The 26,419-nt window shown below is 38.1% G+C and overlaps 1 protein-coding gene across 3 annotated transcripts in view; it reads right to left on the bottom strand.

The window, feature by feature from the left end:
* SSH2 (slingshot protein phosphatase 2) overlaps positions 1-26,419 on the bottom strand; it is a 240,276-nt gene that overhangs the window by 177,659 nt on the left and 36,198 nt on the right. For 2 of the 3 annotated variants that reach the window (XM_044746250.2, XM_044746252.2), the window contains exon 2: positions 894-974. The exons of the other annotated variant lie outside the window; for it this stretch is intronic. In XM_044746250.2, coding sequence (XP_044602185.1) covers positions 894-974 — 81 coding nt within the window. The remainder of the gene's footprint in view (positions 1-893; positions 975-26,419) is intronic. 3 annotated transcript variants of the gene reach the window in all.

Below are 26,419 nucleotides of genomic sequence, written 5' to 3'. Positions count from 1 at the left end.
TTGAATGAGGTCCTAAAATAGTGATCACCTTCATTGCGCCATGAAGGTGAAGAAGACAGTTTAAGAGCAGGCAATATTATGGTGATATACTTGAGAGGCACAGGTTACTCTGAGAGAGAGAGTTTCCATTGGTGAAACTTCCAACAATATTTATAGTGTGCCTACTATACACAATAAACATCCTGAAACAGACAGAACCCAGAGTTTATCAAGGGTTTTAGAACCTAGTTTTAGCCATAGCTAGAAAATGCAGTTACTATCCTGTTGGAAGAGATATTTAAATTGTAAAAAAGTCAATTTAAGTCCTTCTCTAACTTCAGCCTGATTCTGTGGGTAATTTGCAATAATTCAGCAACTACGCTGGGAGTCAGTTGAGATAAATCAAATTTACAACATCTCATGAAACGTAGTTAGATAGTTCTACACTTGAGATGATCTGGCTGAATCTCCAGTCCAGTAATTATAACACTATTTTGCTTTACGTTATTTACAGCCAAAATACGTCAAGTCTATGTATATGGAAAATAAAGGTCCACTGGCAGCACCAATACCAAGCAGTGGCCACAGGGAAAAGGATACTATTGATCATTAAAAAAATGTAAAAAACCCACAAAAACAATCATATTCCTTATTGAGGGAGACTCACCCAAGGTTCCAGGGTGCAACATTTTTCTACCTTGATAGATATGCTTTCAGTGGACCATACAAATATATCATACTATTAATATATACATTCATCCAAGTCACTTATGTGCCTTCCCAGACTATTTGGCTAAGTGAGGCCAAATAGATGAAATAATAGTCACTATCCCAGGTACATTTAAGAGCCAAATTTACCCAAAAAGCTTTCACTTGAATCACCAAAGGCTGTATAAAAACATATACCTACGTACATTGGAATCACTAAAGATTTCTGATTCTTCACATTCACAGCAAAGTAATGCTGCTGATTCACTGTCTTCCAAATGAGAGCTCTGTAATACAAACAAGATCATTTCAGAGATCCAGATGAATGGGGCCATAAGCATGAGGGAAAAAGCCAGCAGAAGTCACTGAGTCAATGTTAGCTCATGAGAAGCTGCAATTCTGATTAGGGATGGCTATTTTGGAGAGAATAAAGCCAACAAGGCGATTGGTTAGGTGATCGGAAAACTGATTGAGGAATGTTTGATTAGCTGAAGCATTTTCTGTGATTTCCAATTTGGGCAATGGGATGTCTTTTTTCTGTAAAGATGGTGCTACTAACCCTTCACGGCATGTACTGTGAAGCCTTCCCAGAATAGGCTAGGTTTGTGTTCATTTATCCTCACATCCAAAGGTACGTATTTCATACGATTGTTTAGAGACAGGCTTTAGAATATAACATAGGACACGACTGGGGAATCTAACCACGTGCCTGGCCTCATTAGCCCTCTGCTAACAAGTCTTTATAAGAAGAGCCAAAGACATGCCCTACCCAAGTCCCCCTGACAGATGCCAGAAAACAATTTAAAACCTTTCTTCCACTCTCCAATCTCTTTTTTCAAAATCTGTATAGAAGAGAGATAAGGAAAACGAGACAAAGAAGTGAAACAATTAGCTGGTAACACAAGAGTATTTTTCCCTTATAACTAACACCACCACGAAAAAGAGAAGAGAAAAAGCAAAAAGCTCCAACTCTGACCCATTAAGGTCCATTCAAATGCTTGCTGTTTGGGTAACAGCTGCTGGAAACTGAGTTCTCCCTACATAGAGATGTATATGCTTTATATCATCAAAACTTCCCACTACCATATAATCCAGCAATCTCTCTTCTGGGGCTAAATCCAGAAGAATTGAAATCAGGATCTCTAAGAGATCTGCACTCCTGCGTTTACTGCAGCATTATTCACAATAGCAAATATATGGAAACAACCCAACTGTTCATCAGCAGACAAATGGAAAAAGTAAATGTGGTATATACATACAATGGAATATTATTCAGCCATAAAAAAGAAGGAAATCCTGTCATATGTGAAAACATAAATGAGCCTGGAGGACATTACACTAAGTGAAATAAGCCAGTCACAGAAGGGCAAATACTGCATGACTCTACTTATTTGAGGTATCCAAAATAATCAAACTCACAGTAGCAGAGAGTAGAATGGCAGTTACCAGGGGCTAAGGGGGAGGAAGAAATAGGGAGGAGTTGTTTAATGGGTATAAAGCTTCAGTTACGCAAGATGGGTAAATTCTAGAGATCTGCTGTACAACATAGTGCCTACCATTAACAATACTCTATTGTGCATTTAAAATTAATGGTAAGTGGGTAGATCTCATTTTAAATATTCTTACCACAAAACAAACAAACCACAACAAAAAAAACCCCAAAGGGGCACAAGGAAGCTTTTATATCTCAAGAAAGCTGTTAAACAAAAAAAACTTCCACTACCAGTGGCTGAAACTTAATCATATGTAAGTACTCTATGACTGTCCTAGTTGATTCCTACTTTGATTTTTCAAAGCTGAGGCTGTGTTTCAACCTGCAGAATAGCGGCAGAGATTAAGAGTTTTAGAGTACAAATAGACTTAAATGAAAGAAAGTAAAGCTCAGAGTTACTATTTCTGGTAACTGCCTTCTCCCGGTTTACTTCCTTCTTACTTTTTTCCTACTCTGATCTTTTGCCTATGTTTGGTTTTCCTTCTTACAACCCAGTCTCATCTTCATTATCCCTCTCTTTTCCTCTTTTAGAAAATAAACGGAAACAACCAAATATTTAAAATCACTTTTTAAATCCTGCAAATGCAAAGTTTCTTGATTCCTTACTCTCTTGCATTTTAGAAGGGGAAAAAAATAAGAACATTTATTTTCTATTTATCTTTTAAAAAAAAATCAGTCTACAAAATACCTGAAGACTTCTAACAGTCATATTAGAAAAGCTAAAGCCTTAATGACAAGTAAAATATCTGAAGGAATTAATAAGGCAGAGACCAAAGCTGCTTTCAATTTTCCCAAATTCTCCTATCACAAGAGAAGATAACATAGATAATATTAAGCATATCAAAAGTGACTTGTCACTGCCACAGTGTATACAAACTGAAAAGAGAGAAAAGTAGAAGTTAATTAATCCAAATTACACTAGCTACGATTTTCAAGTTTTCACTCTTATAAATACTTCAGCATGTTTACCCAAGCTCTTTCAAAATGACCTTTCAAGAAAGAGACCCTGTAATGACACTTGCATTCCTAAAGTTATATTAAGACTTTACTGCATACTTATTAATTGAAATTCAATTCATCAAGATACAAGGTATCAATTTTAAGCGTGCTGGTAGCATTAAAAATAATTGGTTCATGGAACAAGTATTTACTTGCAACCAACATATTTAGTTCTAACTTAAATTCTAAGAATCCTAAAGGAAGACAAAGGACATTTCAAATTCTTTCCTCTGCCTTCTGAGATACTTGGAAATTCCAATTCCTGAGTTGTTCCTGGGTTCTGCAGAGTGAACTGTCTTGCTTATGACTATAAAAGACTTATCCCAAGAATGAATGAATATTTAGGAATTCCATTAATATAATTTAACATATTATTACATCAAATGAGAAAAACTGTAAGATTATCTAAATAGATGCTAAAAGATATTTGATAAAATTAACAGTCCTATTTGATTTCAAACATTTTTAGTAAGCTAGGAATAAAAGATGCTTCCTTAACTCACACCCAGGTGGGCTTTTATACACAGTACCTCTCAGGCTGGCAGGCCCTAACCTGGTCTTGTCTGAATTTCATATTGTACAAAGTCCTCCAGTGTTTATTCTAGCATGAGGATGGTGATCATTTCCAGTTTGCAGTGCAGATATCAACTCTCTTTTCTCTCTCTTCCTTCTTTCCCTTCCTTTCTGTGCCTTTGGCTATTTCAGCACAAATTTTGAAGATGATAAAGTCCAACGCATATTCTTGCCCAAATCTTAAGCAAATTAAATTGAGTTCATATCCTGGTTCTGCCACTTACTAGCCATGTGGTGTTGAACATATTATGTAATCTCTCTGAGCTCACTTTCCTCATCCATAAAAATGGGTACAAGAATAACATCTATCTAATAGGGTCTTGGGAAAGACTGTATGAGAGATGATATAAGAAAAGCAGTTAGCATGACTTAGCTACTGATGTTGCTACTACTACTGCTGCTGCTTATAATAATATTTATTACCATAGCAATAATCATCTCCTTCTTAGATGTAAAAGGCTTACACATTCTTGGGATAAGTCTTTTATAGTCATAAGCAAGACAGTTCACTCTGCAGAACCCAGGATCAACTCAGGAATTGGAATTCCCAAGTATCTCTGAAGGCAATCTTTATATGGAATGTATGGTGCAAGGACTCATGTACTAAGAAGGATGTTCTGAAGAGTGTTAAAATCTAACTTCTGCAGTTACATAATGATCTGCAAGCAGGAGTCTTAAGAAATAATCCCACAAGAGTCAAAACCTGTTGCTACTGTTAAGTCTCTTTTCTAGATATAAGTTATGTGATTTTCAGAAGCAGAGAACATTGACTATTACATTTCCTTTGTCTTTCCTTTTTTCCTCCATCTTTTCTCTTCCCAACTCTTTTAGGGGTTCTAAGTGAATACATTTCAGTTGTTCTTAAAGAAACTAGAGATTTTGAAAATATACTATTAGACATCAAACAATAAAAGTACATGTACCCTAAAGCCTGATGATCACTTTGGGACTAAGAGTTTTAACCCTTTAAAGGCTAAGACAAGAAGTAGGTCTTAGTTATCGTGACACTTGGGTGTAACTGGATTGAGAAAGCAATCTCTTAGCCTAAAGATGACCCAAGTGGGAAAACTTTCTGCAATCCCTAATGCCAAGCTACATACTTAAAAATCATTCTTTCTTCTTCTTCTTTTTTTATTACATCCCCGTGACTTATTTATTTTATAACTGGAAGTGTGTACCTTTCCACTCCCTTCACCCATTTTGCCCACCTCTCGCCTCTGGCAACCGCCAATCTATTCTCTCTATCTATGAGCTTGGTAAAAACTGTTATCTCAATATGTAATCTTTGCACGTGGTAAACAAGATTCAGAAGGTGTCAAAGAGTATTTAAGTTTTCCTCCCACCCCTGTCCCCCTACCTCCTAGTTCTCTATAACTGCATTCCCAGAAGTAATTACTATGCCAGTTTCTTAGGTATCTTTCCAGAGATATTCTATCTACATAGAAGCATTATATGTGTATATATCCTTTCTCTAAGATGTACAATGGAAGCACATTACATCTATTCTTCTGTCGTTGCCGTTTTAATTTAATAGCTTTGTTTCACTATTTTTCAAATTTTTAATTATGGGAAAATAATGTAACACAAAACTCACCATCTCAACCATTTCAAGTGTACAGTTCATTGGTGTTAAGTATATCCACCTTGTTATTCAATCAATCTTCAGAACTTTCTCATCTTGCAAAACTAAAACTCTATACCCACTAAAAAACTAATTTCCCCCTCCAACAGTCCCTGGCAACCACTAACTATTCTACTTTCTGTTTCTATGAGTTTGATTACCCTAGATACCTCGTAGAAGTGGAATCAGACAGTAGTTGTCTTTTTGTGACTGGCTTATTTCACTTAGCATAATGTCCTCAAGGTTCATCCATGTTGTAGCATGTGTCAAAATTTCCTTCCCTTTTAAGGCTGAATAATATTCCATTATATGTATATACCACATTTTATTTATCCATTCATCTGTCAATGGACATTGATTTTACTATTTTTGATCGTTGCATAATATTCCATTGTATAGATTTTTCCACAATTCAGTTAATTGGTCTCCTATTAACAGATTCAGGTTACTTGTAACTGTATTCATTTCTAATTTGCTGTAACAAATTAACATAGACTTGAACAACACAAGTTTGTTATCTTACAGTTCTAGAGGTCAGGAGTCCCAACATTAAAGTGGTGGCAGATCCATGTGCTTTCTGGAAGCTCTAGGGGAGTATTATGGGCTGAATTATGTCTCCCCAAAATTTATATGTTGAGGTCCTAATCTCTAGTACCTCATAATGTGACTATGTGGAGATATGATCTGTAAAGAGGTAATTAAATTAAAATGAGGTTATTAGGGTGGGCTCTAATCCAATATGACTGGTATCCTTATAAGAGGCAGAGATCAGGACACAGACACACCCAGAGGAAAGACCATGTCAAGACAGAGGGAGACAATATACAACTACAAGCCAAGGAGAGAGGCCTCAGAAAAAAATCAACCCTGCCAACACCTTGATCTCTGACTTCTAGCCTCCAGAACTGTGAGAAAATAAATTTCTCTTGTTTAAGCCACCAGTCTACGGTACTTGTTATGGCAGCTCTAATAAACTAACAGGGAGAATCTGTGTCCTTACCTTTTCCAGCATCTAGAGGCCACCTGCATTCCTTGGCTTGTGGCCCCTTTCCTCTATCTTTAAAGTCAGCAAAGGTGGGTTGAGTCTTTGTCATATCATATCAATCCAACCTGCTCTCTGTCTCCCTTCTCTACTTTTAAAGACGCTTGTGATTACATTGCCCCCATTCCAATAATCTGGGATAATCTGCCTATTTTAAAGTCATTTGATTAGCAACCTCCATCTGCAAACAACTCACCCCTTTACCATGTAACATCATATATTCACAGGTTCACAGGGGATTAAGATAAGGACTCTTTTGGGGCGGCCATTATTCTGTCTACAATAGAATCTTGTTTTCTACAAATTTTACTGGGGAAAACAATTGTTTTTCAGAACCCAATTTTCATACCAGTATTGCAGGAAGCACAAAACTAAGGGACCAAGCAACACTACAGCTATACATTTGCACATAAATAGGACCCTAAAAACTTAGTAGCAGCAGCAGAATGTTTGACACTGCTTTTTCTGGATGATGAACTGGATTTGATCCAACCATAGTATTTCACACAGGCCTCTTTGCAATCAATGGTATAGATCTACAAGATAATTGGCTAGTATTAAGGATATAATCTATGGCCATTGAAGGATAGCAATAATTAGACTGAGTCAACTTGAAAGTTTAAATCAGGACGAATTGGTGGTTTCTTCTTCTAGGCATTCACAGCTCCTTGTACATATATTTTCTAACCCTTACCTCACTCTACCATAATTATTTCTAAACATATTGTTTCTCTCCCTCTAGACCATGAGCTTTTCAACTGGTATCTCTAAGGCCTGGCACACAGTAAGCATTCAACAAATGTTCAATGTATGAGTAAGTGACTTAGCATTAGTTGTTACAACTTGTTGCCAATAACAATAACACAAATTGCAGATAAGTCATAATCTTTGTGCATAGGTATGGTTAAGAGACCAATAGTCTTCACCACCCTAAACACATGATGTTTGTCCTTTAATTAGTCATAGTAGCAACAGCTCCTACTGAAGAGCCAATTGTTACATGAGACACTGCCTCCCTTGGGCTCTAAGTCAACATGGAGGCTTTAAGCCAAAAGAGCATCTTCATTTCTCAGAGCTACTTAGCAGCTTGACTTGTCAGTGGCTAGGCAGTCCAGGAATTCAAGCCACGGTACTCCCTAACTCTGGCTTGCAACTGGTCCATTTCATCTGTAAAGGTATTCCGGCTCTCCATTCTTTGCATGTAACACACTGTCTTATGGTAAACATCACAGGCTTATTTCTCCACTCACTACTCCCTTCAGAAGAAACATGATCTCTCCATCTAAATCTTACCCATCCTGCAAAGCACCACTCAAATCTCAGAATTTCAGGAAGCTTCAAAATGATGACTTCAGCCTCACTGAGGTCCCTCTCCTCTGAGCCTTCCTGGCCTTGGTAGGGGTGAGCAAACTACAGCCTGTTATTACATGGCCAGCAAACTAAGAATGATTTTCACATTTTTAAAAGGCAAAGAGGAATATGCAACAGAGACCATCTGTGGCCAGCCAAGCCTAAAATATTTACTATCAGGCTTTGAACAGAAAAAGTTTGGAGACCCCTGGCCTAGAGCACACATTTAGCCTAATGATAAATTGCATAGAACTGTCTGTAATCTTTACATGGATTTTAGTCCTATCTCCCCGGGGTAGACTCTCTCTGGCGTCTATTAACAGTCATTTCTCACCTCTCTCACCTACCAGCCCCACCAATGAAGCTGAAAATGCCATATTCCTGCCTTTTCAACCTCCCTGGAGGCCAACACAGTTATATATCTTAATCCTGGTCAACAAGACCTGAGGGCAAGCCTGCCCTGGGCTTAGGGGAAAGATTTTCCACCTTGATAAAGGAGAATTGAGAAAAAATCCCTGCCCATTCTGACTTTGGATGCAGTGGTGCAAAGATATGATGCCTATAGCTGTGACAGCCATTTTGTGACCTTGAAAGGAGCAGTCCCAAGGACAAAAGGCAACATGCTAAGGATGACAGGGCAGAAAAGATGGAAAGAATCCAGAACTTTGATAATTGCATTGAGCCACTGTCTTGCCTTCGGGCTTCTTATGTTAAAAAAGTCACAGTTTACTCCATTTTTAATATGGTATTTTGGTACTTTCAATGGGAAGAATCCTAACTCCCTAAGTAGATTTTATGTATTTGGAGAAAACATCTTCTATGTCTGAATTTCTATAGCATCCACAGGGCTGCCAGTGTTGGGGTTTGTTTGAGGAATGACTTTGGATAAAACTCATCCCCTGTAGAGTTTGAAAAGATTCCTGAGTGTACAAAAGCAACTGAGAAGGCCAGTTTCTATGAAAATAAGTGATGGTCAGCTACCATAATCAGAGCATTTCACATTTGTTATCTCATTTAACACTGAAACAACCCAGTGAAGCTACACACTCCAACATAATTCATTAAATGTTAAGTGGCAGAACAAGGATTTTAACTCAGGTCTCTTAGATATTGTAGGGGAGGAAGACATTTCCTCTACTCTTTCTTGGTTCATCTGGCCGGAGAACGAATTAAATTCACATGAGACAGAATAGCAGGAGAAAATTAAACAAAACTTTATAACATGTATACATGGGAGAGGTCAGGCAAGCCGAGCAACTCGCCAAAATGGCTGAAGCCCCCACCTTAAATATCATATCCAGCTAAAGACAATGGAGGATGTTGGGGGTGGTGGGAGTCAGTTACAGGACGTTACCAGAAACAGGAATAAGATTATTATGCATATTTAAGTCCTGGCATTCTGTATTGATAGGAATTTCTAGAGATAAGGTCACCCCGTTCTTCCTGGTACAGAGAGGGAGGCATCTTTACAGATGGAGATTTCCTTTACAATGTAAATGTCTCTTAACAAAGGGCAAGTAAGTTCTACTTTTCAGTTGCTTTCCTGTCTGCAAAGTAACTAGCCCTAAATAATCATCATGCCAAAGACATATTTTGGGGTGGCCAATTCCAGGCCCCCACAATATCAATATTCATACTTTTCTACTATACCTCCCCATCCCCTGCCTTCTAAGTCTTTTATTGCAATTAACAATGATAAGATTTAGGGGGGTTTTTCCTCCCCCATTTTATTGAAATATAATTGGCATAGAAAATTGTATTAGTTTAAGGTATACAACATAATGATTTGATATATGAAGATTTCGCAGATTTAGAGGTTTTGCTTTGAATTCCCCAAACATTCATTTATCTCAAATCCTACACAAATACCATATTACTTATAATAGCAAATTTACACTCTCTCACAGAGATAATGTGAACATTTTTTTAATTTTTTTTTTTTAAGATTGGCACCTGAGTTAACAACTGTTGCCAATCTTTTTTTTTTTTCCTGCTTTCTCTCCCCAAATCCCCCCAGTACATAGTTGTATATTTTTAGTTGTGGGTCCTTCTAGTTCTGGTGCATGGGATGCTGCCTCAACACGGCCTAATAAGCGGTGCCATGTCTGCACCCGGGATCCAAACTGGCGAAACCCTGGGCCGCGGAAGTGGAGTGCGCGAACTTAACCACTTGCCACGGGGCCAGCTCCTGAACTTTTTTTTTTTTTTAAAGCCCACCAAACCTTGTCATCTCCTTGAGCATTTTTTTTTCCTTCTCTTTTTCTGATATAATTATCTGTCCTACAAGGGTATGATTTTGAAATAGGAGAAAAATCCCTCAGCAGTGATTCTCAAAGTGTAGTCCCCAGACCACCAGCAGCAGCATCATATGGGAACTTGTGAGAAATGCAAATTCTTAGGCTCCACTCTACATCTAACAAATCAGAAACTCTGGGGGTAGGACCCAGAAATGTGTTTTTAACAAGCCCTCCAAGTGATTGTGATATAAAGTCTTAGAGCCAGTAGTCTAAAGTATTTGCATCTGTAGGTAGCACTAAAATCACTGCTTTAGAACAAGAGTGGTGGAATTATACCACTCCTCAACTAGCTCTGATAGCAAAACCAACAAAAGTAGTGCATTGCGAGTGAGATGTACAGTCATTCATATGTACTGGTTACTCAATTTACATACAGAGGCCCTAACTGTATTTAATGAACACCCACATAGCATAACTAAGCTAGGTACTATGGTGGATTCTGGAAAGTAATCATACACAGAAGAACAAATTAATAAACAAGTAATAAACAAGTTCATAAACACAGGGAAAAGCAAAGAAGCCAGTGGTAGATGCTCACTTCTCACTGAAACCCCACAAAAATGAGAATAAAATAGCGGCAGCAACTCAGAACTTCTGGATCTCGAATCTTATGATACAAAAGAAAACTTTCAGATTTATGTCTCTAGTTGCTAATTAAGTGGCCAAAAATTGATATGATCCATAGACTGGTTTGCCTCAATTTAGGCAAACCAAATACTCTCTTATTTTCCATTTTTGGTTAGGCTTCTGCTATGAACAAGTTAGCTGCTTACTTCCCTCCTGTTCTGTGTAGGAGGTAAAAACAAATCAGTTCTGTCAACTTTGTGAGCTGACAGCAGGCTAGCAAAACAGGAGGTACAGAAAGCTTAACTCCACATGTGCTAAAAGCATACAATATTTGTTGACCCCCATTTATTTGGTAAATCATCCTACATATTATTTTTATGGTGTTTAAAACCTTAGAATTCTAATTCTTTATTTCCCTCCTCAGACGAATGTACGAAAGCTATTTGTGGTTAAACACAAACATCAATCACCTTCAACCCTAACCCACAAACACCTTAAAAAATTTTTTTGAGTAGCTTGATTTGGAACCTGAGCTATGAAAGTGAATTGGGTTTTAGAGATGCTAATGTGTATACCATGTAATATGACCACTGTATGCTTCTGTAGAGTATGCAAAGAGGTGAAGCTCGGATATTCCTTTGGGGAACACAGGTTTGAAGAGCAAAGAGAAGGCTATTTTACAGAAACTAGGGGAATTCAGAAAACAAGAGGAATTTGAAGACAAGACAACACTAAGCAAGAAAGGAGAGAAAAGCCTCCCTTGGACAATTGTCTGGGGATGTGCGCCAGGAAAGAAAGACAAGTGCAAGAAGATTGCTGTTACTGAGACAGAATCCTGAGACATTACCAAGTCAGGTTTCAGAAGATTGTGAAAAGAACAGTTTTTACTTAGAACCAAGCCTTAGGCCTATTTCCCAGTAAGTAAAGAACTTGATTCCTTCTTCAATAAATAAAAGAGCTGAAAGATTTAACTCTAGTACTGGAGGAGGAATCTAGGTTGATTAGCGAGGAAAGCTAGAGACACCCAAAATTAAGGACTATCAGGCCAAACTAGGAGTAAAGTGAGTGATGATTTTGTATTTGTAGTTAATTCCCTATATAGCATTCTGACCACAAGATCTCTTCACACTGCAGAAAGGTCATTTGTGCATTCTAATTGATTAACTGCACTATGATGAGAGAAGCTGCCTAGAAGAAGCTGAAAGGTTGTAAACCTGAGGTATAATCTTTCAAAGAAATTCACTCCCTATTCTCTGGAGAAACAGTTACATCAACCATTAATACTATCTGAGTGGAACATCACCAGACCACCTCTCAGGAGCTCTCCTTCCTTGATCCAAACTCAAACTGTGTGCTAAAAACTCACATTCAGGGGCCGGCCCAGTGGCACAGCGGTTAAGTGCGCACATTCCGCTTTGGCGGCTGGGAGTTCACAGGTTTGGATCTTAGATGCAGACATGGCACCACTTGGCACGCCATGCTGTGGTAGGCGTCCCATGTATAAAGTGGAGGAGGATGGGCACAGATGTTAGCTCAGGGCCAGTCTTCCTCGGAAAAAAAGAGGAGGATTGGCAGCAGTTAGCTCAGGGCTAACCTTCCTCAAAAAAAAATCACATTCAGTTTTGGGTACAGTAGAGGTAGGGACTACCCCTCAAGATTCTTGAATTCATAAAACTGTTAGGGTGAGAGAAGCCCAATTACAGAATCTGCCCTAGTCTGCCTTTTTCTCCTCAGTCACCCACATTTCAGGGGCTGATACCACAGTGAGATTGCCAACTTCCTTAAGGGAAACGCTCATGCAGGTAAGAGACAAGGTGATCGCATAAAACTGTTTCCACCATAGAATAGTCCCTATCAAATACTGGTCATGGGCCTGTGGAGTCCTCGCCGTTCCCCTCAATGGCGCGAACATCAGACAGACTTTTCAGTCTCTCTCATCCAGCATCATAGAAAATAACATGGAAAAGTGGAACTTCATGGAGGGCTAATAGAAGCCAAATGCTGACTACATGTTGAGCACTATCAGGAAATGAGCAAAGGGATGAGAGTGGAAGTGTCTCAGGAGATCCCAGACATAAAACAGCAATGCCCCAGAGCCAGAGAACAGAGGAGGAAAAACATCTAGAGAAGAACCCATCATAAAAAAGGGGGCATTTCTCAAAGTTTAGTTTCCACTTTAGGAAAAGGATTTTGGAGATGAATTCAGAAATTGCTTCAAGGGCCAGAGATTCCAGCGGGATGGTCAATATCAAGGGGTCTTATCTCCTAAACCACAATTGGAAGACAGCATAAGAGCCACTGTGGTGAGAAATTCCCCAAACCTAATGTAGTCTAGGGGCTCCAGTGACATAGGAGTGCCTCCTACAACCAAGAATGTTGGTTGCCCAAAATCCAAGTCAACCACGCCTTAAAGAGGAGCTTGCTAGTAAGTCAAAGCTCAAAAATGAGGTAGGGCTTCAGTGCCAGCCACAGGGCTGTCCCCTTGTAGTGCTCCTTGACTCAGGTTGGCTTCTAAGGTCTCATAGTCCCACCTCCGGAGTGTTTGCACTGGGGCCATGGCAGCTTTCCAGGTGCTGTGTGTCCTTATGGTGGCCAAAGGAAAACACCTTGGGTCCCTAAGCTTCTGGCCAAAGGGAAGAGCCAGGACAAGGACTTAGCTCCAACTGACAAGAGAAGGATACTAGACTAGAGACTCAAAAGAGGAGAGCATTAAGAAGGGATGCAGCATCAGGGAACTCACACCCTGCCCAGGCCAGGGGGTTAGCAGAGACCCCCTTGTGAACAAGACCTTCTGATTACTGCCACAGAAAGGAGTTCCTCCAAAAAGAAATTTGCAAAAAAGGATGAGTTGCTTTTGACATTGGCTTTTTCTCAAGAACAGAGGCAAAAGCACAGGAAGGTTCCCTACAGAAACGAAAGTTCATGTCGGCCTCTGCACAGAGCCCAGGCCCAGGTGAAACCACAGCTCTTTTCATGAGCAGCAGGAATAGACATAAAGCATAGGAGTTTATGATAGCCGTTATCCTAATCCTAGAGAAAAACCTGGAGCTTACACATGGACTTCTTAGATAGGACATTAAGGAAAACTCAGGCCCAGGCAGAGCCCTTGAGCAAAGCAGTGACAAGTGCTATGTCCCACAGATATCAGTCAGGTTCTGAGAGCCAGCGTTGTCTGAGCCTGGTCAGGATTGTCAGAAACCAGGATATTCCAGCAGAAAATCCCTTCCTAGGAGGATAATTTCTCCAAAAGAAAATGTTTATTCCATGTCCCATGAACATATCCTATGAAGAGGATGGTCTGTTTCTCATAACCAAGGAAATTCTTTCTGAATACACTAGTTTCTTCTAACTGGGGGACAAAAGACAACAAAAGATAAAAAACAAAACCTGAGCAGCCTTTGACTTGGAAGTCGTCCTAAGACCCCTGTATTATCCTCACTATTCCCACTGTCTAGGATGGAGAAGAAATATTGGTCTGAGAACAACACTGGTATTCTTGGTTGGTAATTAAACCATGTGCATCTTAGAAAATTATTGTTTAAAATATGGTAATTTACTATCATCACTCTACCACAACAAAATAATTCCATTAGAAAGGGGACTAGCTCATCAGGAAATGCAATGGAACCCTACAACCTCCAGAAACTTTAAATCTGGACCACATTTTCTGTAAGTCCTCAGATCAATGTTTTTAGCTCATGTGGATTTGTCAAAGGAAGGTGGTTAGAAAGATTCAAAGTAAAAATCACCTTACTATAGAAGTTACATTGGGAGTTAAAAAGACTCCGCTACCAAAAACCCAATGTGAGTAGAAATCAGGCTAAACAGTGTCACACAATCCTCTGATCAAGTCTCTAATTTCAAATTTCTGAAGCAACGTCCCTTCTTTTCTAATCTTCAAATAAGTGCACACAGATGAATGGATAGATCCCTCTTGTGTTTTGAACCTCTGAACTGTCTGCTTAAAGGATAAGAAACAGTTTCTTATTTTGACAAAAACGTCACTTGTGGTTACGGCTCATGAAAGTCCCTTCTCTGAGGACGGTTTGTAACTTATATCTAGCCAAGTAATACCACTGACTATACCCAGTTTCCTCAATTCCAAACAATCAAATGAAGAAACATACATTTAAATCTTCTTATTGAAGACAGTATTTCAGTTTCTGGGTATGTTTTAGAATTCGAGTTTGAGTGATGAATTTCCTTAGCTAGTTATTTCCCTCTTACTCCTAAGTCTACAACGGGCCTTGTAATTTTGAGAACAAGTAAAGAAGCACTGTCATTTCCAGCACTACAGAATCTAACGAAGGAAGTCAGCACTTCCTTTGAAATTTTGAAAGTTTTGGTGTATCTGAGGGGAACTCATAGTTATATTCGCTGTCCCACTTGACCACTGGGCAGCTGGGAATCTCAAAAGGCAGACACCATATTGTTCTCCCAGCAAGCTCCTTGTCACCAAACCACGGTCTTTGAAACTCTCTCCAAAATGCAGTAATCAACCAGCTTCCACTCATTTTTTTTCAAACTGCAGGCTGAGACCCATAAATGGCTTGTGAAATCAAGTTAGTGGTTTGCAACAACATAGCTTTTTTTTTTTTTTTTTTACTGAATAGAACAGAAAATATCTGAGTACACTACATGAAGGAAGAGGAAGAACTGTCTCACAAAACTTGTTTTAGATATGTATGTGTGTGCAAGACCTACACAAGCATAGCAGGTTATAATGTAAATGTATTTCTTACTGTGGATCTCAGTTACAAGAATTTGAAAACTACTCCTCTACACTACAAGTTTAATGGGGAAAAAGATCAAGTATACTTAATTCACTCATTACTGGATACCCAAAAACTACACCCAGTGCCTGGCATTTATAATAGGCATTCAATAAATATTTGTTGTTTGACTATTCAGAATACATTCTTTCATTATTAATACTGTGATGCATAAATCAAAATCTGGATTCAATTCAAGTAATTAGAAAATATCTTTTATGAGGACACTTAAAAAATAAATAACATTTGAGAGGCCAGCCCCAGTGTCATAGTGGTTAAGTTCACATGCTCCACTTTGGTGGCGCGGGGTTCCCAGGTTTGGATCCCAGGCACAGACCTACACGCCGCTTATCAAACCATGCTGTGGCAGCATCCCACATATAAAGTAGAGGAAGACTGGCACAGATGTTAGCTCAGTGACAATCTTCCTCAAGCACAAGAAGAAGATTGGTAACAGACGTTAGCTCAGGGCTGATCTTCTTCATCAAAAAAAAAAAATAACATTCGATTAAGTTTAATAATTCCTCCCTTGCTTGCTCTCTGATTCATGTGCTAAACAAATGTTAGATCCCAGCAGGAAATGACAGAAGGCAAGGCCTTGGGATCTGACAAACTAAATGATCACCCTCAGGATACATTAGACCAACCACGGGCCTATGATCGTACTATACACATATTCTGACATAATATGAACAGACCTGTACAGTGGGAAAAACACAGAATTTACAATCAGAAGACATAATGACAACTAATGGCTAAATGACCTTAGGCAAATTGTTTCAACCTATCTGAGCCTAATTTCCTCAACTGGGAAGACCAGTTTGACAACGGTAATTGGTTACCAAAAAAATAAGTGTAACTTCTAGAAGAAAATATAGGAGAAAATCTTTGTAGCATTGGGTTAGGCAAAGATTTCTTAACGACACAAAAACGAACCGTAAAGAAAAAATTTATAAAATGGATTTCAACAAAATTGAAAACTTTTGTTCTTTGAAAGACTCACTTAAGAAAACAAAAAATAAGCTACAGATTGGGGGAAATATTTGCAAAATATGTCTGACAGAGTACTTGTATACAGGATATATAAAAAATTCTCACAACTAAGAAGACAAGCATCTTAATAAAACATAGGCAAAAGATTTGAACAGACCCATAACCAAGACAAGACACAGATAGCAAATAAGCACATGAAAAGATGCTAGCCAGGTGGACCATCTATTCATGGGAAAATAGAGAAAGAGATAAACTACAGATCATGATATAACAGTAAAGGATGAAAAAAATCCTTCCTGAATTTTTGCCCAGATTGTAAACTATTAATATAGTCAACTCCTTGAGGGCAAGGACAATGTCTTCATAGAACAGAAACTCAATTAATGTTTACACTTATTGCATTGTGAATGAGTTTAAAATCATAACGCTATTTAAAATGCCAATCATTAATTTTTTAAAAACTGAGCAGTATTTAAGATGTTAGCAAGCTGGATGAATGGACTTCCTTAGAATTATGTTATTGCCTTGAACTATCTATGGCAATAAGGAAATAATTTAAAGTGCTGAATTAGAGTTAATGACCATCACTGAAAAGTAATTATTACTGAAAGTAATCATTTAGCAATTCCATTGCCATTTTTTTGTACATAAAGAAAGATATTTTAAAGTCATCTTACTTGGTGACAGAGATCAGAATCTCTGGTCAGCTAACTATGACCTCTATTTCTTCCTAGGTTTAGTCTTTAAGGTTGAACCCTTGGGTCACATCCTAGCTTTATGTCTATTGAAAATAAAACTATACCTTCCCTTTGGCCCAACAACTTTATTTCTAGAAATTTATTGTAATTATGTGAAATGACATTTTTCTAATGTCATTCATTACAGCATTTATGATAATAACAAAAGCCTTGAGACTGATTAATTAATTACGGTATATCTTTGCAATGGAATCCTATCCAGGAATAACAAAAACAATGGAGCTTTGTATGTACTAATAGGGAATATTTCTAAGATAGACTAAGTGAAAAAAAGTAAAGTACAGAATATCATGTATACTGTGGTACCATTAGTCCAAGAGGGGAAAGGCATACACACAAACATACACACATATACATATTTGCTTGTCTATGCATAGAGTGCTTCTAGAAAGAGACACAGAAAACTAATAACATTAGTTGTTTGTGAAGAGGGAAACTAGACGGCTGGGAGACAGAAGTAGGAAGAAGGCTTTTCACTGTACACCTTTTTATAACTTTTTGAATTTTGAATCTCATGAATATATTACGTAGTTAAAAAAATTAAATGAAAAGTAAACAAATAATGACAATGAAAGAATTTACTTAGCCTTTCAGTAGTAAGTCCCAGAAAAAAACAGATTTGATTAAACTCTGACATGTGAGCAAGGATACTGACAAGTGTCACAGAGGCACCTATCTGGGCCTGAGTGAGCTCCTTTGGACGCCCGGAACACTGATATTATAAACCCCAAATCTGTACTTGGAATCATTCAGACACTGATTCAGCAAACTCCTACTGGAATTACTATGCCTTCATTGTCCATTCGATAAACAAAAATAATAGTTTTCTCTTAAAATCTCTCTTCATTACCTGTAACTTTTACCTCAATACAAAATGAAGAAATAGGCTTTCTTATGAAGGAAATAATACACACAAAGTCTGGGCATCCCTATAGGTCAAAACAGAATCTTTCATGGGTGAACTCTAATTGCACAAAGTCTTCTGAATACAACATCAGAGGGGGCCAACTAAAGCAGTATCAAGACTTTCTGAAGTTGTGAGATTCCCTGAAGCATTTCTAAAACTTCTCACACAAGGAAGAGAAGCAAAATATGGAATTTTAGGAATGAAACTCTGGCTAACAGGGTTAGGGGGCATCTGCGAAGTCACGGGATAGGTCTGACTTTCTCAGAGGGGAGGCTACATTTTTTTTTTTATATTTCCAACATCTGCTATTAAAATTCGTTCTGCACAAATGTTTGCAGATGCAAAACAGCTGGCAATTCTGCCTGCATCTTGCCCATTGGTGGATCATAAGCAAGTCCCCTGAAGTAGGGCTGTTGAATTTTCCATTTATGTTCCAGTGTTTTCAGAGAACTAGCAAATTTATGTTCTAGAAACTGGATTCAGAATGTTCCTACGGAATACTGGTTAGAGCTTGAGATATTCATAGCAGAAGTGAAAGTTTACATCTAGTCTCTCAAGATAAGATTTGAAAACATACTCTCTTGCAGCCATTTGTAAGCAAATCCTTCTCACATCTGTGTGGAATAAAGATATATTGTTCTATCTACATCAGTGCTTTCTGATTCATTTGACTTTTTTTTTTTTTAAAGAAATCAGCATCCTACTTCATTAGTTAACCAAAAATGCAAAATAAAACAAGATACAATTTTCGTCTTTCAGACTGGCAAAGTTGAGAGACTATAAATGTTTCCAAAACTGTTAAGGAAAAGAGAAAGAACTCTCATACACCAAAAGCTGAGAGTGTAAAAAGATAAAAATTTTCTGAAAAGTAATGTAACATTGTATCAAAAATCCTGAGGATGTTCATTACCTTGGACTCAGTAGAGTCCAGAATTTATTTTAAAAAAATAATCAGAAATGCATATAAGTTGCACAAAATATTACCTACAGAATTATATGTATTGTAACCCAAATGTCCAACAACAGGTAAATAAATTATAGCACATTGAAATGAAAATCTTAGTAAAATATAGGGAGATTCTTATTTCAGCCACATCCTTTAACAAGCCTAATTCATTTTTCAAAAACAGTCATGGCAAGCAGCGGTGCATCAGACATGCTTGTTTTTTGGTTTTCAAAGTTATGGAAGGGTAAAATGATTTCTTTTGAATTATGTACATGTTGTTTTTAGACTAATGCTCTGATTCTTAAAAACTGACAGTTTACAGCTTTAAGTTTGTTTTAGCATCTCACAATAGGAATCGGTAACTATACCCTCTGGACATAAGCACACAGTACAATATTAGCATGAAGTCTCGGCTCCCATCCAAGAAACAGTACAATAGCAACAATAAAAAGCAGTGTGCATTCCTATGCCTAGACCCTACATTCAAAAGAAAGGCCAAATCCCCTCCCCTCAAAAAAGTTTAATGATATTTACATAAGATTGGGGGGCGCAGAAACTATTAAAGAAGGTAGGAAAGCTAGTGCTCTCTCAACATTGGTGATATGGAGCACAGAAGGAACATTTATAGTAGCAAGTGAAAATTCTTGGTAGCCTGAAAGGTATTTTTTGGCACTGTAAGGTACGAGCAATAAGACTCTGAAATGCTTCATGTTTGAAAGAAGAATTTAAGGAATTAATTTTGGTGAGTTTTAGAGCTAGGGGGTTAATGAAACAAGCAAACAAGCCAACATGCAAGCAAAATATATACTTACTAATGGGTTACCTAAAAAACCCAAGAGAATTGGAATTGGGTAGGATGGCTTTTAATATAATTTTTTAAATAAAAAGTGTTTAAAATGTACAACTGGCTCAAAAACCTCTAAAGAAACATGTGAAACAAACACATGGAGACAAGAAAAAAAAAGGCCACATATTTAGAAGAAAAATTGAATTTTATCATCATTACCTACCAAGGCAAACATCAATCAACTTCTACTATTAGTACAGGAAATGTGACCTGCATGAAGCAAATTTAAAGTAATTGGAAACTCCAGTCCAAGGGAAGCCCCGCCCCCACATTCTGCCTTTAGAAGAGGTTACTGATAAGAACACAAATTGACTGACTGATTTATAAACAAGCTTCTAGGAAAAGTTCTTCAGAGATCTGATATTTCCACTTTTTATATCTATACTCCCTTCAACGAGGAATGTTCAAAATAATGACTGATTTCCAGAAAAGTTTATAAACTAAAGAAAGATATTTAATTACAAAGAGTTTTCAGATTAACACTTCTAACTAAAAAAAAAAAATTCGTGGTTGGGTTTGCTTTATTTATTGCCTTTATGAGCTGTGAAAAGAAAACATGGAGATGCAGAATCCTCTGTGATTGTCAGATATCTAACCAGGTTAGAAAATCAAGTTAATTAGAATGCTACACAACCTCAAAAGATAAAGCACTTGGTCTTGAGTCCTCTTTTCTCACTCTATAACTCTTCCCCCTCAGTAATCTCATCAGTCACAGGACTTTGAATATCAGCTATTCACTGATGATTCCCAAATGCATATCCCTAGCCCAAAAACTCTCCTCTAAGCTCCAGACTCAAATATTCAACTATTTGTCATCTCCACTGGGGCACTCTCAAGTCATCTGTAAACTCCCAATTCCAACTGCCCCTCCCTCCCCCAAATCTGCCTGGCCAGGTATTCCTTATCTCCGAAAACGGTGCACACACACCCCTCAGCTGTTCTAATTAGAGAGCTGGAGTCATCTTTGACTTACTCCTTTGCTTCAGCCCTCTCTCTGACTTATCAGTAAGCCCTGCAGCTTCTACCTCTAATCTATCCAATTCTTGTCATCTCCAAGTATCACCTCTCACCTGCAGTGGCCTCCCTACTAGCCTGCCTGCTTCCAACCTGATCTCCTACAGTCTGTTCTCCACATAGCCAAAGCCATCGTTTGAAAACAGAAATATGGTCACTCTCATGTTGAAAACCTTTCAACGGTTTCCCCATACCTCTTGGTGAACAAAAATCCAAACTTCGTACTGTGGTCTATAAAAGCCTTCCACGATCTGGTCCTTGCCTACTTCTCTAGTTTTCTCATTCTGCCCCACAGAATATTGATCCAGCCACGCTGGCTTTCCTTCAGATTCCCAAATATGCCAAACTCTCTCCACCTGCAGGCCTTCGAGCACGCTACTCTTCTTTTCTTAAAGATTGGCACCTGAGCTAACATCTGTTGCCAATCTTTTTTTTTCCTTTTTTTTTTCCCCAAAGCCCCCCAGTACAGAATTGTATATTTTTAGCTGTGGGTCCTTCTAGTTGTGGCATGCGGGACGCTGCCTCAGCATGGCCTGATAAGCGGTGCCATGTCCACACCCAGGATCCGAACCGGCGAAACCCTGGGCCACCCAAGCGGAGCGCCCAAACTTAACCTCTCAGCCACAGGGCCGGCCCCTCTTTGCTTAGACTACTCTTTTCCTTGTTTTCTTATGGCTGGCTCCTAATCATTCTTCAAACCTCACTAGGTATGACTTCTTCAGGGAGGCCTTTCCTAATCTCCAGTCTAAGGACCGCTCCCTATTTGTTGCAGTCATAGACAGACTTATCACAATTTGTAATTATGAATTTGTGTAAATGCTTAATTCTATCTTCAATACTATAAAGAGTAAGCCTTGAGAGAAGGAACTATGTCTGCTTCACTCATCAATGCACACTTATTGCCTAGCACAGTACTTGACACATAGTAGACACTCAATATATATTTTTAGAATTAATAAACCAATGAATGAAGATTTTTAAAAAGCAATTTGAGAAATATATGGAAACAATGAGAAGATAAGAAAATCTGGGCTGCAAATACTACCATACTTCCTTACTCAGCATTCAAATTTCTTCCAGATTTCTACCAAAGTAGATATTCCATATTAAATGAGTTACTAGTCATAAGTAGTGAATGCATATGCAAAAGAATGAGATAAAATCTAGATGTATTCTGCTAAACATATTAAGCTATGATTGTAACTAGTAAATGAATGGTGTAATATGATACTCATGATCTCAAATGATTATCTGAGCTACATAAATTATGAATAGGCAGAAAAATAAGCTCAAAGCAACAAGTGAACAACTGAAAAAGTCTGGTTCAAGATTGGTTGATTTTCTGATGTCAATAAAAGGAAATCTTAACAAATACAGCATTTGGCATTCTTTTCATAATTATACAAATTGAGGGCTAGCTTACATGAATCTCCCCTAAATCTCATGTCTGTACATTTTATTTTAAAAAATGTGTCCAGGAGTACATAGTTTTAAAATTCTATGGTGAAAAGTCTAAGAACTAAAATATAATGACAATATTTAAAAAAACAAAAAATAAAAATGTTGACAAATATTTAAAACTAAGAGTATTGAAAATCCATAATTATCATCATTTTCATATTACAGATAAGAGTACAGGGACTCGGTCAAGTCATTTATCCAAGATGAGGATAAGAAGAAGAACCAGTATTCAAACTAGGTTTTTCTTACTCAGAGGCTCATGCTGTTCCCACTTTGCTACAATGCTTTCTGCTGTTCATTTTTTCACTCACTCCAGTATTAATTATCTACTAGGTGCTCTTGTGATTAAATGAATATTAGAAAAGAAATTATAACTTGTCCTTAAAGCTTATAAAAACTTCCAGAATCAAACTAACGCTAACAAGAGAGAGAGAGACAATACTTGAAACAAACAGGATCAGCTGTCTGACTTTTTCTTTGTTAGATCTGCTCAAACAACATGTGACGTCTATTTGAGGCCTCTGGCCCACCAGAAAGTTGTCAAAACAAGATGCATTGTTTCCAAACCCCAACCATGGTTCATGAAAATTAAGCTGGTGAAAGTAAGGCCATAAATATAATGTTGGATAGTCTAAATTTTGACATCTAAAAACGTAAGAGAATATAACGTTAGAAAGATGAAGGATGTTTTCAAAAATTTAATGTTACAAATAATTTGTTCTTGACAAATAAACCAATAAAATGCAAACCAAGCTCAAAGCCACACAATATACTTATGCACATGCTGCTAGGACACAAAGCCCTCTAGTCATTCATTCAATCATGCATTCATTCATTTATCCATCTGTCCATTATCCATTTGACGAGCTGGCATCAAAAATCACTGAGTGCCTGCTACATAGGACACTCTACTGAACAGTATATGGGATGAATTAAATGTGGATTCCACTTGTAAGTAACCTCCAGTTTAGTACTGGAAGGAAAAAATAATTATAATGTAAAAAGGAGATTTCTGCTCAAGGATTAGGGAGGGTTTTGTGGATAAGAGTGTTTAAACTGGGCCTTGACACACAGAGAAGACAAGGACATATGGAAACGTAAGCAGAGTGCACTTGTGTATTCTGTTGGGGTGGAGGCAGTGGGCTGAATACTGGAAAGAGGCTAAGTGGAATCCAGGCTTCATCCTGGGGTCCATGATTCTATTAACTTAGCCCATTTAACTCATAAATGTTGACACACTTCTTACTTCTAAGCTGGACAATGGAGCTACTATTACCCTCCTCCTTGACTGGGATTTTGTGAGGAATAATTAATACTTATAAAGGAGTAATACTCTCAGAGGAAGTTTCTTTTCCTGAATTTTAAAAGGTAGAAAATAATTTTACACATTACATTTACTTTCCTAGTTTCTCCTTAGTAAGTCCTGTATGAGCCATAGTTGCTTTCTGTAGCCAGTCCAATGAATAAAATTAAGATAATTTCTGAAAGTATCACAGAATTCTTTGGCCTCCTCATCTGTGCCCTAACCTTACTGAGCTAACAACAGAGGTAAGACGCAGCAACTGCCTGGGAGGCGAACCAGTGAGACAGAAAATACAGTCAGGTGAATTAGTTTGCTGCCACCAGAATAGAAGCTTAATGTAAAAGAAAGCAATTCTCAGGCCGGCCTGGTGGTGCAGCGGTTAAGTGCGCATGTTCCGCTTCGGCGGCCCGGGGTTCGCCAGTTTGGATCCCGGGTGCGAACATGGAATCGTTTGTCAAGCCATGCTGTGGTAGGCGTCCCACATATAAAGTAGAGGAAGATGGGCACGGATGTTAGCTCAGGGCCAGTCTTCCTCATCAAAAAGAGGAGGATTGGTGGCAGATGTTAGCTCAGGGCTAATCTTCCTCAAAAGAGAAGAAAAAGAAAAGAATAATTCTCGGAAACTGGAAGGGTCATTACAGACGGATTCAGTTCAACTTACACAGATGAGAGAACCAAGGCTGAGAGACATCTAATGACCTGCCCAAGATTGCCCAGCCAGTTAATGGCAGACCTGGGACTTCTGGTCCAACATTCTTTCCTTTAAACCAGAGGCTCAAAGGAAGAATCCTGCCTGCAGAACTCTTCTGTATAGCCACCATAGTATTTTTTTTATTAATCTGAATTTTTAAAGCAAGAGATACACAGAGACTGATTTGTCACAGAGCCCAACTATTCCCTAACTCTATATAGTCTCAATTCACATATTCATGCCACCCGCCAGGCTCTGGTAGAATGAGTTCTGATCCTGCTCCACGCTGTGTTGCCTTCTCTAACAGTACATCCTGAATTTAATCAAGGAAGTTATTTCTCTACCACCCCAAATCTCAAATGCCAAGGTTTTTTCTTCTCCCTAATAATATTACCTCACATTTGAGTAATACTTTCACAGAAATTATATTCTTTGGGTAGGACATTTTATAAAAACAAAGAGATAAGTGATATGCTCAAGGTTATAAAGCTAATTAGTGACAGAGCTAGGGCTAGACCCCAGGATTCCTGGCTCAGTGTAGAAGTCTTTTATTAAGCCTCGAGCCCACGAGACCAAATGGCATATCCCACAATTCATAGAGCTACAGAGCTCCATTCCTTCTTTTCAGAAAAATATTTATATCAAACTAAAAGTGAACATATTGCACTCTGAATAATGTATTTCACTAGGTACAGGGAGTCTAAAAGATACAGAGTAGTATCTATGTGCCCATTATATATTCCAAGTTATGATTAATGCTTTCAAATACAGATATATAACCAATGATCACAAACGGAATGTAAGAAGAACAAAGTGTTAAATGGCTAAAGATTTTTTTAAAGAACTAACGACTGGAAACTGGAATTTAATACGCTGCCAACATCTATCCATACATGAAGTACTGAAGATTCCCTAAACCTTAGTTATAGCAGCTATAAAATAAGTTCACTATTGGGGCCGGGCCGGTGGTGCAGCAGTTAAGTTCGCACGTTCCGCTTCTCAGCAGCCCAGGATCCCGGGTGCGGACATGGCACCTCATGGCAAAAGCCATGCTGTGGTAGGCGTCCCACATATAAAGTAGAGGAAATAGGCATGGATGTTAGCTCAGGGCCAGTCTTCCTCAGTGAAAAGAGGAGCATTGGCAGCAGTTAGCTCGGGCTAATCTTCCTCAAAAAAAAAAAAAAAAGTTCACTATCAATTGGCCATTGAAGAATAGTAGGATGGTTTGGAAATGGAAAAGAGAAATAAAATCCTTATATTAAATGGAATTAGGGAATTATAAACCATCTATAGCCACTATTTTCCCAATTTCTTTGTTAACAAAACAATTATGAAAAGTACACCTGGGAGATGAAATTAGAACTTGAAAATTCCCTAAAAACTGTAAAGGAACTCAAATTTTTAAGGGCTTCAAGGAGAAAAAGAAACATTAAACATCTCCATTGAGAAACGGACAGCATAATTGGCTTCTCAAGATGTACAGGAAGTAGTTTGGTTATAGAACTCAAAGGCTGGAGCCCCCAGGACATATAGAGCTTGGTACATAGCTATCAACTTTTCCTGTCACCTGAACAGCTATGGCAATGCCAATTTTCTTGACTTTTTCTAAAATGAGAATATAATTTTTAAGATTTGGAAAATAATGTTTAGGGCACACTCACTGACATTACTGGGGGAAATGTAAACTAATACAACTTTTCTGGAGAGCAATTTGGCACATTTACCAAAATCCTTTAAAAAGGTCACTGATTTTTTTCTAGTAAACCCATCCTGATATAACATGGTTCTGTCTCTCAATATTATCACCATCAAATAAATACAACAAATTTGCAATCATCTAGGATTTATAACCGGCCTTAAGATTGCAGAGAATGAACAAGCCTGGACTTTTTTCCTCATTTCACACTCAATGCAGCATTCTATTCTCACATAGAACTTTACAATACATGCTCTTTTTTTTTTTTTTTTTTTTAAAGATTTTATTTTTCTCCTTTTTCTCCCCAAAGCTCCCCGGTACATAGTTGTATATTTCGTTGTGGGTCCTTCTAGTTGTGGCATGTGGGACGCTGCCTCAGCGTGGTCGGATGAGCAGTGCCATG

This window comes from Equus asinus, chromosome 13 (assembly GCF_041296235.1).
Source record: "Equus asinus isolate D_3611 breed Donkey chromosome 13, EquAss-T2T_v2, whole genome shotgun sequence".
NCBI classification, from domain to species: Eukaryota; Metazoa; Chordata; class Mammalia; order Perissodactyla; family Equidae; genus Equus; species Equus asinus.
Note: the sequence above shows the minus strand (reverse complement) of the source record. Positions and strands in the feature narration are given on the sequence as shown.